We start from the raw sequence: 20,374 nt of genomic DNA, 5'->3' as shown, positions 1-20,374 counted from the left end.
CCAGGGATCCAATTACTGGGCGGGCTTTTGTTTCAGCCCAGCACTTACACCCCTGAAATAATCAAGACCCAGACTAAAGACCATAAGTACAGTTTGCACTTATCTATTCTCTGCAGAGGCAAGACTGGGGCTTCTGATCGCACAATATTGAAATACAATGAAATGGCACCACCATGCGGACACTGTGATTTACAAAATGCATTATAATCTATTATCTATGAATTAGAAAATGGCAACGCAATTGATATGGTTCTGAAAATGTTATTTTCTTCTTCTACATAATGACAAATACATTGTTTTGCATTTGCAAAGGTATCGCGACACCATGAGCTGAATAGCCTAATAATGATTTATTTCATTTTGATGTCTAGTTATTTCGATAAAAATGTTCAATGATCCTAAGAACTGATCCAGAGTCGCTTTGTTCTAACGTTACTTGTGAACATTTGAAACAGATACTAAGAACGTATCCCAAATCCTCTGAAGCGGACCGAATCTATCCAATATGGCCGAAGTGAAAACGGATCTCTCGATTTCGGGTGCAGATTTTACAGGAAATACTTTCGTTGTGCTGTATTTGTGAAGGGCTGCCATTTTACCGAGCTTACGGTAAGAAAGAGTTGGTTGTGATGCGTACACGTTCATTGCACATATTCCGCTGTTGCTTGCTGATCATAACTGGAACACTGCAAAAGAAAGTGTTTCATGGAAAAACAACCATCAATTGTTTTTCTGTCTTTGACTGATTGGCTTATTGCCGTGGCTCAGTCTAATAAGCTTAACGTTAGCTTGATGCTAACTCGCTTGTGTGCTAACGTTACTCCGTTTTGACGGCTAACCAGGCAAAACATGAGCAGTTGATTGAGTCAAACTCGTTTTTTGGCTTGCCTAGCCAGCTGCTTTTTCCATCTAGCCAGCCACCTAACGTTAGCTATGGTAAGCTAGCCCCAAGCACAGGCCTTAACCATAACGTTATATAGCTAGCAAGCTAAGTAAATATATCTAGCTAGCTAACGTTACTGTAACGTTATAAGTCCACATGGTCACTCAAATTTTTTTTTTTTTTAGCCAGGAATGGATTGCTTTGCTACCATTGATCTGTTTTTATAACATTTGTCTGTCAGTATCAACAGTATGAACCATGAGTGACCAAGTGGTCCAGCTCTCCTCAGCCTTCCACCATGAGGACATGCTTCAGTCTCTGCACCAGCTCAGACTGCATGGCCACCTGTGTGATGTCACAGTCCAGGTGGACTTCCAGGGTGAGCTGGAAGAGTTTGAGGCTCACCAGGCGGTCCTAGCTGCCTCCAGCGGCTACTTCAAGAACATCCTACTGGCCCCGGACCCACCCAAGAAACTATTCTTGGGGAACGTTCGAACCACTGATTTCACCAGGTTCTTGGAATATGTATACACAGGCAAACTGGAGGTTGATAAAGAGTTTGCTAAAGACAAGATTGGTGTAATATATGAAGTGGCGACACTGTTGGAGTGTAAGAGCCTTGTCCAGGCTTGCATCTCGGTTCTCGATGAAGGCAGCTTGAGTCTGCACAGGGTTGAAACATCCATGTCACAAGACATGGAAGCTGGTTTGGATGATGTAGGGGAGGAGGATGGGGCGCTGTGGGTCGGAGTCAACAAAGTTCCCAAAATAGCCCCCACCAAGAGGCTGACCCCTCCAACAAAACCAGAGAGAGGGGAGAAAAGGGCAAAGGTCACGGTCACAGCCGAGGAGGAGAGGTCAGAGGCGAATAAAGACACTGAGGTCTCTGGGAGGAGGAGTAACAGGCTGGCAGGGCGCAGAGTCTTCATTGACATTCCTAAGAAGAAGTACGTGAGGAAGATGAAGGACCAGACCAAGGCGCAGATGGAAGATCTGCCTGACAACACTCAGACAACCAGTCAGGAGGAGAACACTGACAACACACAGGTAGGTGCTATGTTGACATGCTTTGATTGGCGGATGAGGCGTGTAAAGCATTTAGAACAGCTAGACAAAAGTGCTCTATCAATTCAATTGATCTTGACGATTATTGTTATTACACAGGAGGCAGAAGAGGCCCTTCCAGAGCTGCTGCCTGAAAAAGAGGGGGCGGGACTGGAGTCAACAGACGTCGATGATGAAGATGAGGTGGAAGAGGGAGATGCACCAGAGGATTGTCCAGATGACTCCCTCTTCTTGCCCAGCAAGGAAGAGGAGGGTGAGGAGGAGGGAGAGGAGCGTACCACCAACAGACCATCCAGACGTATTGACACTCAATACAAGTGTGACAAATGTCAACGGACCTTCCACTATGAGAAGAGCTACCTGAAGCACATCAAGTAGGTGGAGTTGGACATTCCACATTAGTTAGACATTCGTTGGATCATGAATAGGTGGCTTTGAAAACGAGAGAAGACAAATGTAGACCTACACTGTACTGTACAATGTTAAGTGCTTTGAGCACTTGTAAAGGGGTCAGGAAGCCTGAATTCTCAACTATTGTCGTTGTTGTTCTGATCACGGCCTCTCTTAACTACATTGTTACCATGACCACCAGGACGAGCCACAGTGTGCAGGGGGAGGTGACGTACCGTTGTGACACCTGCCAGCAGACCTTCGCCAACCGCTGCAACCTGAAGATCCACCAGAGACACGTCCACAGTGACGAGAGACTGTTCCCCTGTGACGTCTGCACCAAGACCTTCAAACGCAAGAAGGACGTGACGCGCCACCGACGACAGGTTAGGATGGGTCTGAGTCGGAGGATGTGGGGCTGCTTTTGTAACACTTTTATGTACGATTCTCTCGATTGACGCCCTATTCCCCATGTGGGGCACAACTTTTGACCAGAGCCGTCGGTGGCTAACCCATGTGGGTCTGGTCAAATGAAGGGTACTATGTGAAAATGGTATATCCTTTTCAATTTGCTGCAAGACTAATCATTAATTGAGACGATAAATATTGACTATTTTCTACGTGTAGGTGCATGAGGGAGGCGGTGAGCGGCACACCTGTCTTGTGTGTAACAAGGCTTTGAGCTCTAAGACAGCGTTGACGCTACATGAGAGAACACACACAGGAGACAAGCCCTACTCCTGCACTGACTGTGAGGCCAAGTTCTCCCAGAGCTCAGCCCTCAAGACACACCGCAGGACTCACACAGGAGAGAAGCCTTTTGCCTGTGACCAGTGTGATGCGAGGTTCACCCAGAACCACATGTTGTCCTATCACAAAAGGGCCCACACAGGTAAGACTTTCACTTCTTACGCAGATACACTGTACATTTTTTTTGAAGCTGTTAGGTTTGGCTTTTCCTGATTTAATCAGGATTTTTACACTGTTTCTCAAATCTACACAAACCAGTCTAAACCAATCTGTTTTGTTTGGCCTACCAGGAGAGAAGCCTTTTATGTGTGAGAGCTGTGGGAAAAGCTTTGCCTCTAAAGAATACCTGAAACATCACTCCAGAATCCACACAGGCTCCAGGCCTTACAAGTGTGAACAATGTGGTCGAGCCTTCGCCCAGAGAAACTCCCTCCACCAGCATATGAAGATACACACAGGTACCCACTGCGTTATTACACCTAATGTAGCCATTTTATTTTCATGCTGACTGCATCGAATGTTACGGTTAGTAACCACAAGACACATTGCTACTACCGTTCAATAGTTTGGTATCTTCCATTTTATAGCGAATTATTACCCCTTGAAAATGTCTTCCTCTGTTGACCCTTGACCTTTTAACCCCTGTCTGACCTGCGCGTGTTCTCTCAGGTGAGCGTCCGTACCACTGTACAGATTGTGATAAGCAGTTCACCCAGCTGAATGCCCTCCAGAGGCACCAGAGGATTCATACAGGGGAGAAGCCCTACATGTGTGGCCTCTGCAACCGTACCTTCACGGACAAGTCAACTGTACGGAGACACACAATGGTGCGTTACTACACTACTGCAACAACACTTGTTTCAATACTAAAATGTGTGTGATACGCCACGTTGGAGACATTGATATGTGCTGCAAAAGCCTGCTATTTGAAGCTGTGCACTTTATTCCACAGACTCACGACCAAAACACTCCGTGGAAGAACTACCTGGTGGTCCTCAAGGACAACATGGAGAAAAAGACTAAGAAACCCAGAAGCCTCGGTAGAAAGGTTAAAATCGAGACGGTGGTTCGGGAGGTGGAAGGGGATAGTGGAGTTGGAGGTAGGCTCCAGGAGGGGACCATATTGGTTCCCGGCGATCCCATCACTCTCTCAGCCAGCTGGGGCGACCCAGGGACCATCGCCCTGGTCAGCCACACCACCCTGGGTGGGTTCACGGTCATCCAGACAGAGATGCCGGCCGGGACCCAGCTACCCATGGTCACCACAGACGGCACCGGGGCCAGCGTCATCTCTCTGGACGGATCCACTGTCTCTGTCCCTTTTACTATCCCTGTCTCTATGTCCTCCATCTCTGTGTCCTCGTCCTCCACTGGTGTCCTCCCTGTCCAGACTGTGTCTGTCTCTGTCCCAGTCACTGTTTCAGGGGCCATATTTGCCCCAGTTTCAGAGACCACTCTTTCGACTCCGTGTGTTCTGGAAACTGCGGTGTCGCAGACCATCTTGGCTCCAGATTTGGAGGCTGGGCCTGGTTCAGATATGACGGCCATTACGGATCCTGAGGAGGCAGTTTCAGAGTGTGCCCCTATCTCTGAGTGTGTTACAGTGCAGACATCAGAACTGGAGACTGAGACACAGAGCGCTGCTGTCTCGAATGAGGAACAACACAGTGTACCAGAGGACATTGGTACTGTGGAAGACCTGGAGGTGTCCACTGAAGACACTGTGGTGTAGGTTGGCATGTATTTCAATGTACATTCCCTTCCATATGTATTTGGGCATTGAAGATAATTCCTTTAATTTGGCTCTATGCTCAAGCATTTTGGATTTGAGGTCAAATGTATCATACGAGGGGACAACAGAACACTACCTTTTTTCTGTTTACAAAATGAAAGCGCTGTATCGAAATCAAATCAAATGTATTTGTCACATACAGTTTACAGCTGGTATACAAGGTGCAGTGAAATGTTTGCGCTAGCTCCCTCAATGCAGTACATCGATCAACAATAACAGTGACGAGTCAAGTAGAAAATAACAAGTAGCAGAGGTAATATGCATAGTAATAATGGACTGGATTTACACTATTTTCAAATATAAAGTAGGTTGTGGAATCTAGAACAGCAGCATTGAGTGTGTGAGCTCAGTGCTTGTGTGTGTGTTTATGGGTGTTTGTGTGTAAGGGTTGAATATGTGTGTTGTCGGTGCAAATCATTTCTAAGGTGCCTAATGCAAATAGTCTCTAAGGTGCAGATCTGTGCAGGGAGTCTGCTAGGTTTATATTTTTTGCAGTCTGGTGGCCTGGTGGTAGAAGCTGTCTCTGAGTCTGTTTGTCCGAGACCCAATACTCAGATACTACTTGCCAGATGGTAACAGTGAACAGTCCATGGACTCGGGTGACTGGAGTCCTTAAAGATCTTTTGGGCCTTCCTAACACACCGGCTGGTGTAGATGTCCTGGAGGGCAAGGAGCCCGCCCTCAGTTATTCATTAGGCCGTCCGCACCACCCTCGGTCGGGCCTTCCAGTTGAGGGCGGTGCGGTTGCCGTACCAGGCGGCGATGCAGCCGTTCAAGAGGCTCTCGATTGTTCCAACTTCTTTAGGATCCTAGGGCCGGCCCATGCTGAATTTCTTCAGGTGCCTGAGGTTGAAGAGACGCTGCTGCTAAACCACGGCGGGGGTGTGATTGGATCATGTCCGGTCCTCTGTGATGTGCACGCTGAGGAACTTGGAAGCTTTTTACCCTTCTCCACTGCAGCCCGGTCCATGACAATAGTGGCGTGCTCCTCCCCTTGTTTCCTGTAGTCCATAATCAGCTCATTGGTTTTGCTGACATTGAGGCAGAGGCTGTTTCCCTGGCACCACTGACTCTCGTCCACCCCATTTGAAGAAGTCATAAGTATTTGGACACATTCACTTATAGTGTATTAAAATTGTCAAAAGTGTCGTGTTTGGTCCCATATTTGTAGTACACAATGACTACGTTAAGCTTGTGACTCTACAAACTCATTGGATGCATTTGCAGTTTGTTTTGGGTTATGTTTTGACCAATGAACTGAATGGGGAACGGTGTATTGTCATTTTGGAGTAACTTTTATTGTAAATAAGGATGGTTTTTTTTCTACGTTAATGTGGATGCTACCATGATTATGGATAATCCATAAATGAATCGTGAATAATGACGAGTGAGAAAGTCAGAGGCACAAAGATCATACACCCCCCCCCCCACACACACACACACACAAAATGCTAAACTCCAATGTTAATGGTGAGGTCAGCATGTTCTGTCACCTTCTCACTCGTCATTATTCATTCATGATTGTTGTTAATCATGTCATTATCAGGATTCATTTTGAAGTGTTGTGAAACATCTTATCTACTCACTTAGAAGTACAATTACTCCATTCACCATTCAGTTCCTATCAGGCAAAACAGAACATAAACTGTATTAAAATACCCTCAAATAAAAGGTGACATTCTGTACTGTTGCCTCATATGAGACATTTGATCTCAAATCCAAATATGCTGGAGTATAGAGCCAAATTAACATGTGTAGCTTCACTGTCCAAATACATATGGAAGGGACTATTTGTCTATTTATTGGGTCTGAATTCATATTTTGTGTTTGTCCTCTACTCTGTTGACGAAAAGTTATGGGGTTGTCTCTTTGAAACTAAGGCTGGGATTGAATCTGATTGTGGGTTATAGGTATTGCGGCTTTTAACCTCTAAAATATTGAGCCGTTCTGGACAGGTTCCAACTGACATTTTGGTGTACAAAGCCATATGTGAACGTCGTAGGGTCCAGTGCCCGAAAGCTCCATCTGTGCACTCCGCTACCACTCTCAGCAGAACGGACTTGCCACATTTCGGAGCCTGCTGGTTTTCTGTTCTACCTGATAATGAATTGCATACACCCGGTGTCCTAGGTCTAAATCAGTCCCTGATTAGAGGGGAATAATGAAAGAAAACAGTGGAACTGGCTTTGAGGTCCAGTTGAGTTTGAGGGGTCTAGCGAGCCCAACAGTTGTGGTTTCATCTCGACGTGATATTCTCAGCTGGATTTAGAGCTTCCGACATAAAAAAAAATACTGAGTCATTTCATAGAATTGAAACGAGCACTTTCTCTTGGTCACAGACGGACAAATTCAGTTAGTGAAGTTGTAACAAGTCTGCACACATTTGAATAGTGTCTCTGTACTGCTTAGTGGGCTTTTAGGAGAAAAGTCTGTCGTCAGTTATATGAAAAGGTTCCGATATTGTACTGCCATTAACCCCTTGAATCAATTTCCGTTGCCCCGTGGAAATCAAATCAGCATAAATACATCTCCATAAAAATCGATCTGTATTAAATATAAAAAACATACCTTGAGACTCAAAATTGAGCTCAGGTGCATCCTGTTTCCATTGATCATCCTTGAGATGTTTCTACAACTTGATGGGAGTCCACCTGTGGTCAATTCAATTGATTGGACATGATTTGGAAACGCACACACTTGCAATATCAATTGTGGAGCCTTTTATAGACATGTCAGAGCAAAAACCAAGCCATGAGGTTGAAGGAATTGTCCGTAGAGCTCCGAGACAGGATTGTGACAATGCACAGATCTGGGGAAGGGTACCAAAACAATTCTGCAGAGTTGAAGGTCCCCAAGAACAGTGTCCTCCATTATTCTTAAATGGAAGAAGTTTGGAACCACCAAAGACTCTTCATAGCTGGTTGCCTGGCCAAACTGAGCAGTTGGGGGGGGAAAAGGGCCTTGGAACCTTCCAGAAGGACAACCATCTCTGCAGCACTCCACCAATCAGGCCTTTATGGTAGAGTGGCCAGAGATTGGAGATTGCCAAAAGGCACCTAAAGACTCCTAGACTATGAGAAACAAGATTCTCTGGTCTGATGGAACTCATTGGCCTGAATGCCAAGCATCACGTCTGAAGGAAACCTGACACCATCCCTACGGTGAAGCATGGTGGTGGAAGCATCATGCTGTGGAGCTGTTTTTCAGCGGCAGGGACTGGGAGACTAGTCAGGATCGAGGGAAAATGAACAGCGGAAAGTACAGAGATATCCTTGATGATAACCTGCTCCAGAGCACTCAGGACCTCAGACTGGGGCGAAGGTTCACCTTCCAACAGGACAACAACCCTAAGAACACAGCAAAGACAACGCAGGAGTGGCTTTGGGAAAAGTCTCCAAATGTCCTTGAGTGGCAGAGATCCCATTCACGGTTGACGCAGCATATGTTGGCTTGATCGGAAAAATCTGTAAGGTCTATAACCCGCAATCAGAAACTCTGCCTAAGTATGCTTAATTCATGGTTTCTTTTGTGTAACATGTTTGACATTTACTCCTAACGTTATCACTAATACAAGCACATATCATATTCAAATTGTGTAGACTTAAGTTTGACAAACAGCAATAGCAGTAGAGACCCACAGAATGATAATGATTTTATTTAGTTAATTATCAGATACAGACCAAATAAAAAGAGCACCATTCCATCTGAAAGAAGCTTAATATGCAGGCTGACTGCCCCCTACGTTGTGGGGCACTCAGTAGAAACCTTGCTGCAGTTCATCACTACTAGGAAATGTTGTACAACACTATTACCTATACACAAAGAAATGCAGCTCTGCTAGTTGCCAGCAAGAGGATGCACTAGCATACACCAACATGGTTACAACTTCACTACACATAGTACATCAACATGAGTGACAATGAAAGAACAAGCTGGAGATTAGAAGTGAAACTGCGCTTACAAGAGGGCAAGGGATTTTCTTAGCTTTTTTCTTAGCTCTGCGTTAAAAAAATAATAATTTACAAGCAGAATTAGGAAGTCGCCTCACATAGGCAGATTGTGTCTAACCTCATAATACAGAATAAGAAATATGGAAAAAATACCAACTAAGCAAAATATACTTTCTGGCCATGTCTTGATTGTAAATAAACTGTATTTGTATCAATTGTCCATTTCAAGAATAAGATTTTTTAAATATGAAACAATTCATTGTCATCTCAGGCAGGAATACCTTTGTTTACAAGAACCATTTATGATATAAGTAATGGACATTTCCCTTCTAAGACTTTTCTGTTGGAAGCCAAGCAAAGACAATAGAAATATATATATTTAAAATACTAATTTCTAGATGAAGTCACATCTGTTGAACCTAATAGAATAATGAATTACAACTGTACAAATCATGCAGTGTTTGTGCGCTCCATACTAACATCAGTGATCAATGCCTTAGTATTAGAATGCCTCTCTGGCCTTCTCAGAAGTTTACTCACCACTAAACAGGAAATGTATCAGATCCATCCTCCAGAAAGAGGATCCAAAAAGAGATTATTTTCAAATACAATAATTTCACACCTTCATTACATTGATACACGATCGCATATCTCTATTTTATTTGTGGCAATACTTGGGAACAGATTTACTAAATTAAACTAATTTTAGCTGACCAAAACCTCAAATCCCTCCCTAAAAGTCAGACCCCTGGCCTAGACATTGCAGCGGCTTTAACTGCCTGGACATTCTGTATGTAAGAACCTGGACTGAGTCATTGCACAAAAACAATATGGGATGAGTAAGGGGTGAAGTAGTGGAGAGGGGTAGCATGCCATGTGTGCGTCCCGCGCTGCTGTGTTCCCCCTGTCGTGGTCTCACTTCAGGTCTCCCTCGTCCCCTTGGATGGTCTTCTTGATGCGCAGCAGCATGGTGGTCTGCCATTGGTCCAGACGAGAGATGGAGTCAAACTCTTTAATCTGAGGGAGGTTGAAAGGGAATAAGACTCAATCTAAGCATCTCTTCAAATACTAAAAAGGAATCCATGCTTTTTTTCCTTAAATAATGACTGATCTGGCATGACTGCATTTGTGAATGCCATGTACTGGAGTCAATGGCTTTCAACAATCCAATGGTAGGCAACGACATCAGACCTACATTTATTTCAAAGGGAAAAAGCAGCCAGCCCTGTGAATCAATGAGCCATTTAGACTTACTGCTTCTGTGAAAGCTTCACAGTTCTGTTCCTCATGAGCATCCAGGAGTTTCTGTAAAACAGTGATTTACAGTAGCTTGTCAGATTGCTTCTGCAAAATGGCTGTTGTGCAGGTGCTACACATTAGTGGATGACGTAAGCGCTTTGAGATCTAGTGAACTGCACAATATAACTTTAATATATTACCACAATCAACACCATAAAGGGATACAATTAACAAATCGAAGGCTTTAGATGGGGTCAGTGACATACCTTCAACAGCTTGCACTCTCTTGAGTCAGAGAAAGCTGGGAACATCTCTTCGTACTTCTCAACAGCAAGCTGCAGAAATAAATTTTAAAAAATGTAGTTTTCCTTCATACAAAGCACTAAGTCAGAGTACTGCTTCATTTAAAAATCAGAACAGCGCTGAACCCCTATGGTCTAGGTGACATGATGCTGCTGACTGACTTTGGCGTTAAGTTCATCCACGATGAAGTGACACAGAGAGGCTTTGAAGAAGTACTCTTTGGCGCTGTATTTCAGCAGGGGGTTATCCATGGTGCTGGATCCAACCTGGTAACACACACGAACACTGTCAAGTCACTGGGTTCATCAATTCATCTCATTGGGAAACCATTGATATACAAATCAGTTTCTGTCCAGACACACGTGCACCCACAAGCATGCCGAGGTGACATACACACACACACCTGTTCGTAGATCTCGATGGCCTTTGCGTACTGTTCCAACTGAGCGGCATAGGCCCCCACCTTCAGTAGACACTTGTTTGCAGAACTGTTGGACTCCTCTCCTTTGTAGTAGTCTGCTGCCTGCTCATAGTGGGCGATGGCCTAGAGCAGGACCAGGGGGAAGGGGAACCAAAACACTGAGTAGAGGTCCAGAAAAGGCAAAATAATAGAATTTCCTTTCTAATGTAAACCAATAAGGAAATGAGACGGCGAGAAATTGATAAACTATTCCAAGTCTTCAGACACCTTACTAGTCCAATAACCATATACGACGACACACACGCACAAACACATTCAAAACGCACCTTCTCTATATCCACCAGTTCTGACTCGTAGATCTCTGCGATGGTGATGTGGTGTTTGGCTGCGATGGTGAACCTTCCCTGGATGAGCCAAACACAGGACAGGAATCAATACTGGGGCTGGGAGTTTTACCTTACTACGTGACCAGACCAGGAAATACTCTGGACCCTGATCGTTACTAAGTGGCTTTAGATAGAGGAGAGAAATCATTACTAAACTGGCTTTACAGAGAAGCCAAGTACTTCAAAATTTAGCCTGCGTCACAATACAAATGTTGCATTTGAAATGGCCTTAGTTAGCTACTCCACTCAATACATCACCCTCTTGAAACAGAGAGGAGCATCTTCAAGGGGGCTGGGCTATACTATAGGGAGGGTGCCATTGAGAGGATAGCATTGGAATGAAATTGCAGAACCTGCATTATCAGAACAGTTTTACAACTACAGCCAAAAGGATAAATTGTGACAAGGAAAATAAATCGGTCATTCATAGAACACTGATGATGATGAACCATGACAATGTATTATATGGTTCTGGCCATGCATGTCCCCGTCTGTGAGCGTCTGTCTTACCATGTCTGTGTATATATCAACAGCTGCGTTTAAGCACTTGATAGCCTCTATTGGCAGCATTAAAGGAAGAGGGGAGAGTTAGACTGACAGACAGTATTAGGGTAGGTTAGATGCATACATACGTCAAAAGGTCAACAATCCAAAAGGAGATTTCTGAAAATTGGAAAGAAGTGAAAGAAACAATGCATGCTCTTGCGTTACGATTCTCTCGTAGATCAAGGTTGCATAACATGAAATGTTATTTTTCCTTGTGGCTGGCTGGGTATTTCATCTACAGTAGGTTATAATTCCATCACCACCGGTGGACGGGTTTATTATTAAATCCACTCTCGACAACATGGCAGGCTAACCTCAATAATAACCATCCCAGGGCTGGTACTACAGCCCCAACTTCCTACAATTTTAATCATACCAAAGGTAAAGAGAGCCCACTGGAGAGCTACTCAATTCTACTCAGTAAATATTTACTGACGGTACTTGAGGGCAATTTTTTTGCAATATAGTCATAGTTTAATATAGTTAAGCAATAAGGCACGAGGGCGTGTGGTATATGGCCAATATACCACGGCTAAGGGCTGTTCTTATGCACGACGCATCTCCGAGTGTATGGACACAGCCCTTAGCCGTGGTATATTGGCCATATACCACAAATCCCCGAGGTGCCTTATTGCTATTATAAACTGGTTACCAACGTAATCAGAGCAGTAAAAATAAAATGTTTTGTCATAGACGTGGTAAATGGTCTGATATACCACGGCTGTCAGCCAATCAGCATTCAGGGCTCAAACCACCCAGTTTATAGTCAGTAATATAGCATGGCTCTCTCCCCGGAGCAGATGGTTGGCCCACATGTCAGATACAAACAGACAACCTATACAGGGTGGCCCGATTTCTGACACAGTACCAGAAAGACTTGGACTTATCGTGTGTAACACCAAGAAATGACTGGGAATTCGAATTCATTATCACTCTTCCCAGTAGACTAGCTTCTCCGTAGAGCCCATTCTGCTCAAGTTACCGTTCTAGAGCCACAACCACTGCTGTCTGTATGGATCTGACTGACACATACCACAGACTTCTATTAGCCCTGGAAAATGTGCAGCAGTTTTTGCTACTTCCACAAGGGACTGAAATGTAGTAAACTAAAGTTAAAGCAGGCTGTTTGAGGTCATTTACTGTAGCCTAAAGGCCCAGTTTGGCTTTTCAATGTGCGGTATCTCACCGCTGGGGTCTGCCTTTTTGAAAGCGTTTCCTGCATCGATGAAGCTGGTGGCCGAGTCGTGTTTGTTCTGGAGCTGCATGTGGATCCGGGCCGCCTGGCAGAAGGCATTACCAGCAGCTGGAGACACACACACACAAACATAAAGCAAATTCATTGCACCTTGTTCTTCAAGGCCCTCCAAGAATAGTGCTGAGTAATTACAGAAGGAATCACACAGCTAAAATGACTCCAAAACACAGTGACTCCATCCACAGAGGAGTAGGCAGCACACACTCCCAGTCTTTCATGTGTGTAGGCTACTGTTAATTAAACATGTAAACCTAGTGCCGATTGCCTCTATTTTTGCATATTTATGACATTGAATGTTATCAGGTCTTCAACCAAAATCGAATATTAGATAAATGGAACCCGAGTGAACAAATAACACCGATACTCATTTCATTTGTTGAATTAAAATTATGCAACACCCAACGCCCCTGTGTGAAAAAGTAATTGCCCCTGACACTCAATAACTGGTTGTGAAACCTTTAGCTGAAACGACTACAACCAAATGCTTCCTGTAGTTGATCAGTCTCTCATCCCTGTGGATGAATTTTTGCCCACTCTTCCATGCAGAACTGCTTTACCTCAGCGACATGTGGGTTTTTGCGCATGAACTGCTAGTTTCATGTCCTGCCACAACATCTTAAAAATCTGGTTTAGGTCCAGACTATTTGCAGAACTTTAAACATGTTGCTTTTCAGCCATTCTGGTGTAGACGTGCTTGTGTGTTTTGGATCATTGTCTTGCTGCATGACCCAGCTGCGCTTCAGCTCACAGATGGATGGCCTGACATTCTCCTGTAGAATTCTCTGATACAGAGCAGAATTCATGGTTCCTTCAATGATGGCAAGTCGTCCAGGTCCTGAGGCAGCAAAGCATCCCCAAACCATCACACTTCCACCACGTTTGGCCGTTGCTACGAGGTTCTTAACCTGTTGGGGCTAGGGGGCAGTATTTGCACGACCGGATAAAAACCGTACCCGATTTAATCTCGTTACTACTCCTGCCCAGAAACTAGAATATGCATATAATTAGTAGATTTGGATAGAAAACACTCTAAAGTTTCTAAAACTGTTTGAATGGTATCTGTGAGTATAACAGAATTCATATGGCAGGCCAAAACCTGAGAAGATTCCATACAGGAAGTGCCCTGTCTGACAATTTGTTCTCCTTCTAGGGTACCTCTATCAAAAATACAGCATCTCTGCTGTAACGTGACATTTTCTAAGGCTTCCATTGGCTTTCAGAAGGCGCCAGAAAGTGGAATGACGTCTCTGCAGTCTCTGGGCGAAAAACAGCAGGAGTTTTTGTGAGTGGTCAGGCAGGGAACAATGACACTGGAGTGCGCGTGCACGAGACGACTCCATGTTTTTCTTTCAGTCTATGAATGAATATAACGTCGCCCGGTTGGAATATTATCGCTATTTTACGAGAAAATTTGATTTTAAACAGCATTTGACATGCTTCGAAGTACGGTAATGGAATATTTTGAAATTGTTTGTCACGAAATGCGCCCACGCGTCACCCTTCGGATACTGACCTCAACGCACAAACAAAACGGAGCTATTTCAATATAACTATGGATTATTTCGAACCAAAACAACATTTGTTGTTGAAGTAGAAGTCCTGGGAGTGCATTCTGACGAAGAACAGGAAAGGTAATCCAATTTTTCTAATAGTAATTCTGAGTTTAGTGAGCACCAAACTTGGTGGGTGTCAAATTAGCTAGCCTGTGATGGCAGAGCTATCTACTCAGAATATTGCAAAATGTGCTTTCGCCAAAAAACTATTTTAAAATCTGACACCGCGATTGCATAAAGGAGTTCTGTATCTATAATTCTTAAAATAATTATGTTTTTTGTAAACGTTTATCGTGAGTAATTTAGTAAATTCACCGGAAGTTTGCGGTGGGTATGCTAGTTCTGAACATCACATGCTAATGTAAAAAGCTGTTTTTTGATATAAATATGAACTTGATTGAACAAAACATGCATGTATTGTATAACATAATGTCCTAGGAGTGTCATCTGATGAAGATCATCAAAGGTTAGTGCGGCATTTAGCTGTGGTTTTGGTGACATATATGCTTGCTTTGAAAATGGCTGTGTGATTATTTTTGGCAGGGTACTCTCCTGACATAATCTAATGTTTTGCTTTCGCTGTAAAGCCTTTTTGAAATCGGACAATGTTGTTAGATTAACGAGAGTCTTGTCTTTAAAATGGTGTAAAATAGTCCTATGTTTGAGAAATTGAAGTTATAGCATTTTTGAGGTATTTGTATTTCGCACCACGCGATTCCACTGGCTGTTGACTAGGTGGGACGTTTGCGTCCCACCTTGCCCAGGGAGGTTAATGTGGAATGCAGTGTTCGGTTTTCGCCAGACACAACAGGACCCATGTCGTCCAAAAGGTCGACTCAAATTTGTCACTAAGCACCTGGATGATCGTCAAGACTCCTGGAAGAATGTTCCATGGATAGATTCCGTTTATCTAACATTAGGTTTTGGTTAAAGATCTGATAACATTCCGTGTCCAGGATATGAAAAAATTGCAAAGTCAGAAAGGGGGCAAATACTTTTTCACAGCACTGTATAGTCAATACTTCCCATACTGACAGCATTTAATGCTTTAGTTTTAATTACTACCTTCGTCACACACACCCCTAATGGGCTAATCGTTCAATCAAGGTCAACCATGTTTAGTGTGAAATAGAGCACACAGAAGTGTACCGTTCCAGTTCTTGGCCATCTTGAACATGTTGGCTGCTCTGCAGTACATTTCACAAGCCTCTTCAACTTTATGAGGTCCACTGGAGAGAGAAGAGAGCAAAATACATAGGGTTAACACACAAGACTCAAACCTATGCCATGTAATCATACAGTTTTAGATGTGGGTGAAGTTGCTAATATAGGAAAAGACTACAATGCAGCACTTTCATTATTGACCAGACCCCTTACGCTGAGAGAGAAGACATCAGTCAGCCGGCCATGTTGGATGGTGGTGCCGGTATCGATCTCTCTCAGTCTCTCTCTCCCTGACCCCATGGGAATTTCCTCCAACTCTTGACTAATGATGCTCTAGCTGTCCAATCAGTCACTAACCAGGTTTCCATCCAACCTTTTTATGCACGTAAAGTACATGTTGGATATTAAAAAAGATTCAGGGCAGGCCTGAGGGAAGCGGCAAATTTGGATGTAACCTTTCCGACAAAACAAAATACGCTAGACAAGGTGGATCTTTGTGTCGGTATAATGTATTATGCGAGAAATGGTGGTGGAAACCCCTTTATGTAGAAATATTGATATAATAACCATCACATGGAAGCAAACTTGGGAGTCACGCGATTAAATATTGTGTGGTCCTCCCACTACGGCTCGCATGCCGTTTATTAGGCTACAGATGAAATAAGATATGAACTTCACAGGGTGGTCAACGTGCACAGCGGTGACCTTAATTCTCCTTTCCAATAAATATCGAGGGTCTTATTCTAGTGACATCATGATCGATGCTTGGCTGCAGTTTGACAAGTAAAAATAATCTTGCTCTTATCCATAATAACTCATCATGTAGTATCTCGTACGTCTGTAAGTTAACAACGAAGTAAGGTACGGCGGAAGTTTATGCAGGGCTTTATAAACAAAAAGAGTGTAATGCATCGATCTACCAGACTTCAAAAGAGGGCCAGCCTACTTTCATATACAGAATGCAATGAGGTGTACTGAACCTATCACTCGTAATAAAGAAAGTACGCTACGATAAACTGCATCCAATGGCTTCAATACAGTGGCACCTGCATTTATATAGACAATATCGCCACAGTCTATAAAATCGGTATGAAAGTCGACTGCCATTTAATGAAAGGCTTTAGGCCTACCTCAATCTGATATGATCCTCATACAGCATCTTAATGGTTGATCACCGGTATAGTACAGTAGAACGGCCGTGCCCAAAGCCAGACATCCAGGTAGGCTTTTCTCTGACGATGGAGAGTCAGATTTAGACCTCTCCATTGCTTTCACCTTAGTGGCCCTTTTGAGAGCCATTTCATTTCATTAAGAATACTATTGGATGGCTGCCAGGAACTGAATGCAGTGAATCTTAGTGTGTGTACACCAAATGCTACAGAGTTCTTCAATGGTATGGTATGATTAGGGCCCCGTGTTTTGGGCAATCATGTCACATATGTAAGAAATTGTCAAAGGGGACAGGTTGATCAAAAAGTAAAATAAAGGTTCAAATCCATGCATGTCAAATGATTGTGCAAAAGACAGGACCCTAGGTAGGGTACAGACAGCTAACGATGGTTAGAGACTACTGCCCTGTTGGAGCCAGGAACACAAGCATTTTGCTACACCCACAATAACATCTGCTAAATATGTGTATGTGACCAATACAATTTGATAAAGCTGCCAAATAGACATCATCAAAAGGCTGACTGGTTAGATACACCAGAGACTTGAACAGGACTGACCTGCATTGCAGTGGCCTTGGAACTGGCAGACACACCTACTCCTAGGTCCTACTATTGGAATAAATTACAGGCAAATTCATAAATACAGCACACAAAGGTGGCATATAGGATTTACACTTCATAGAAATGTTTAACGAAGTCAAGACCGAATTGGTGTGCTGTATCAGATGGCCCGATGGGTGATTAAGAATTTAAAAAACGCAAAGAATAATAAAAATGTATGCATGGAGAGTAATCGCCTGCCTTTGGGATGTTACTTAGCCTTCGTGGCACAGGCCCAAGAGTCGTGACCTGCTTCTAGGTTGTTTACATTCACTTAAAGAGAATAATGTAACTGGTTTGAGGCAGACAATAGTAAGTCACTAAGTGTACGTGCACAAATCATCCAAAAGGTGGTTAGTTAGATATTTAGCATCAGAGCCACTGCCCAAATGACAGATTGCCATTACCTGCATATTTCAAGGCTTAGATTCGCTAATTTTGCTAATTAGAAGGCGCAATGCTAGCTAGCTAACATTACTATAGCTGGTTAAACATAGACTGTCTGCAGAAGCATGCATGAGGTTATAGCTAGCAACTAGTTAGTTATTTTAATGGCAAATGTTTACTATGGCATGCTTAGAGGATGTCCATGGTCACATAACGACATATTGTAGCATTATAGAGCTAGCTACATTCGATGGCATGGTGCCAATGATTCATCTCTAATGGTAAACAGCTCTGTGATAATACCCAGAGACTGAGTTAGCATGCGGAGTGACGATAAACGAGCTAACGGACGTTAGCTTTATTGACATCGTCGTTGCCGAAGCATTCTTACCCAAACATGCCTCCCAAGAACGAGCCAGAGGTTTTCACTTTCTTGTCAGCGTCAGCCATCAGCTGAATCGCTTCCTTCTCTTTCCCAGAGTTGTCCATTCTCTGATTTTAACAGTGCAAACACTAACGTTAAGTAGCAGTCAGAAAAAATAATATCCGCATCCGATTCTAGGAATGAAGGATTACCGTCGATGCTTTTATTTAGCGTAGGCGTGCCCTTGCAGTAGCCAAGAGAATCATGGTACTTTGAGTTTTCATCTAGGCAAAAAAAACTTGACCTTGTATGCAGTTAAACTACAACTCCCATTTGAAAAACTAATAAATTAAAGCCCCTGTTACGTAATATTTCACACGCTTTAGTTAGGTCATAAATTATACTCGTGCTTTGACACCGTTCTGATCTTAGATCAAAACAAATTCTGGTAAGCAAAATAGCTCCTATCGTGGCAATGAGAAATTAACAAATACATTTTGAGTCTGTTTATATCATTGAGCACCTAATGGCGCTTAACACATGGCTAAAACCCTGGACCACATACATACCACAAACCACCCCAGTCAAGATGTGATGGGCATGCATAGAACTAAAGTGAAATACAGGCACCCCCTTCCCTCCATCTGCATTCTTTCAAACATTTTAATTTACATGTTCCATACATGTTGACACAACAACACAAAGAATTGCACTCCACACTGCCCTCTCCCACCTGGATAAGAGGAACACCTATGTGAGATTGCTGTTCATTGACTACACCATAGTGCCCATAGCTCAGGACCCTGGGACTGAACACCTCCCTCTGCAACTGGAACCTGGACTTCCTGATGGGCTGCCCCCAGGTGGTGAGGGTAGGCACCCACACATCGGCCAAGCTGACCATCAACACAGGGACCCCTCAGGGGTGCATGCTTAGTCCCCTCCCGTACTCCCACGACTGCGTGGCTGCGCACGACACCAACACCATCATTAAGTTTGCTGACGAACACGACGGTGGTAGGCCTGATGACCGACAACGATGAGTCAGCCCGTAGGGAGGAAAAGGGGGGGGGTACCTAGTTGTACAACTGAATGCCTTTAACTGAAATGTGTCTTCAACATTTAACTCAATCCCTCTGAATCAGAGAGGTGCGAGGGGCTGCCTTAATTGACATCCACGTCTTCGGCGCCCGGGGAACAGTATGATAACTGCCTTGCTCAGGGGCAAAATGGCAGATTTTGTACTTGTCAGCTCGGGATTCGATCCAGCAACCTTTTGGTTACTGGCCCAACGCTCTAACCACTAGGCTACCTGCCGCCCCCTGAGGGAGGTCAGTGACCTGGCAGTGTGGTGCCAAGACAACAAACTTTCCCTCAAAGTCAGCAAGACAAAGGAGACGATTTTGTCTCCGCAGTGGCGTGGGTCGAGAGCTTCCTCAGTGTCCACATCACTAAGAAATTAACATGATCCACACACACCACCACTGTCATGAAGAAGGCACGACAATGCCTTTTCACCCCTCAGGAGACTGAAAAGATTTGGCACAGGCCCTCAGATCCACAAAAAGTTGCACCGAGATTATCTTGACTGGCTGCATTACGTAACAGGGGCTTTTTATCTTTATTTATTTAACCAGGTAGGCTAGTTGAGAACAAGTCCTCATTTACAACTGCGACCTGGCCAAGATAAAGCAAAGCAGTTCGACACATACAACAACACTACCGCAAGTGTGTACGGCCCAGCACATCACTGGGGCCGAGCTGCCTGCCAGGACCTCTATACCAGGTGGTGTCAGAGGAAGGCCCTAAAAATTGTCAAAGAATTCAGCCACCCAAGTCATAGACTGTTCTCTCTGCTCCCGTATGGCAAGCGGTACCAATAGACCAAGTCTGGAACCAACAGGATCCTGAACAGCTTCTACCCCCAAGCCATAAGACTGCTAAATAGTGAACTAAATAGCTACCCAGACTATCTGCATAGACCCTCCTTTGCACTAACTCTTTTGACACCGCTGCTACTGCTGCTTATTGCCTAATAACTTTATCCCTACCTACAGGTCACAGGAGACTGCTGATGGGAGGACGGCTCATAATAAATGGCTAGAATGGAATCAAACACATGGAAACCATGTGTTTGATGAGTTCGATACATTCCAT

At 43.9% G+C, this 20,374-nt stretch overlaps 2 protein-coding genes across 7 annotated transcripts; one reads left to right on the top strand and one right to left on the bottom strand.

Moving 5' to 3' along the window:
* The first annotated feature begins 252 nt into the window (after positions 1-252).
* Positions 253-6,565, top strand: gzf1 (GDNF-inducible zinc finger protein 1). 3 transcript variants are annotated; one of them, XM_014145157.2, is made up of 8 exons: positions 253-936; positions 1,125-1,930; positions 2,048-2,322; positions 2,541-2,724; positions 2,966-3,230; positions 3,379-3,546; positions 3,758-3,915; positions 4,041-6,565. In XM_014145157.2, exons 2-8 carry the CDS (start codon positions 1,142-1,144, stop codon positions 4,818-4,820), a joined length of 2,619 nt encoding a protein of 872 aa, XP_014000632.1. In that variant the 5' UTR covers positions 253-936; positions 1,125-1,141; the 3' UTR covers positions 4,821-6,565. The 3 variants fall into 3 exon arrangements, with proteins under 3 accessions (XP_014000632.1, XP_014000630.1, XP_014000631.1); XM_014145156.2 differs by having other exon boundaries at positions 256-609; XM_014145155.2 differs by having other exon boundaries at positions 254-1,930.
* Positions 6,566-8,519: 1,954 nt separating this feature from the next.
* On the bottom strand, positions 8,520-18,512 carry LOC106571745 (beta-soluble NSF attachment protein). Of its 4 annotated transcripts, none has more exons than XM_014145152.2 (10): positions 18,245-18,512; positions 15,683-15,762; positions 12,912-13,028; positions 11,690-11,736; positions 11,120-11,197; positions 10,776-10,916; positions 10,534-10,638; positions 10,336-10,404; positions 10,085-10,135; positions 8,520-9,847 (listed from the first exon to the last, which is right to left on the bottom strand). In XM_014145152.2, exons 1-10 carry the CDS (start codon positions 18,340-18,342, stop codon positions 9,746-9,748), a joined length of 888 nt encoding a protein of 295 aa, XP_014000627.1. In that variant the 5' UTR covers positions 18,343-18,512; the 3' UTR covers positions 8,520-9,745. The 4 variants fall into 4 exon arrangements, with proteins under 4 accessions (XP_014000627.1, XP_014000628.1, XP_014000629.1 ...); XM_014145153.2 differs by lacking the exon at positions 18,245-18,512 and adding an exon at positions 16,828-18,202; XM_014145154.2 differs by lacking the exon at positions 11,690-11,736 and having other exon boundaries at positions 18,245-18,461.
* Positions 18,513-20,374: the final 1,862 nt, after the last annotated feature.

The sequence above is a fragment of the Salmo salar genome, chromosome ssa15, assembly GCF_905237065.1.
Source record: "Salmo salar chromosome ssa15, Ssal_v3.1, whole genome shotgun sequence".
NCBI classification, from domain to species: domain Eukaryota; kingdom Metazoa; phylum Chordata; class Actinopteri; order Salmoniformes; family Salmonidae; genus Salmo; species Salmo salar.
This window is presented reverse-complemented; position numbering and strand designations above follow the sequence as displayed.

Coding starts and splice junctions, on each gene's coding strand:
- gzf1 (XM_014145157.2), top strand. CDS start 1,142: ATGAGTGACCAAGTGGTCCAGCTCTCCTCAGCCTTCCACCATGAGGAC. Junction 2,323..2,540: donor AGCTACCTGAAGCACATCAA/GTAGGTGGAGTT, acceptor CATGACCACCAG/GACGAGCCACAGTGTGCAGG. Junction 3,231..3,378: donor TCACAAAAGGGCCCACACAG/GTAAGACTTTCA, acceptor TTGGCCTACCAG/GAGAGAAGCCTTTTATGTGT.
- LOC106571745 (XM_014145152.2), bottom strand. CDS start 18,342: ATGGACAACTCTGGGAAAGAGAAGGAAGCGATTCAGCTGATGGCTGAC. Junction 15,763..18,244: donor TTCTTGGGAGGCATGTTTGG/GTAAGAATGCTT, acceptor TTCTCTCTCCAG/TGGACCTCATAAAGTTGAAG. Junction 10,639..10,775: donor CCATCGAGATCTACGAACAG/GTGTGTGTGTGT, acceptor GTGTGTTACCAG/GTTGGATCCAGCACCATGGA.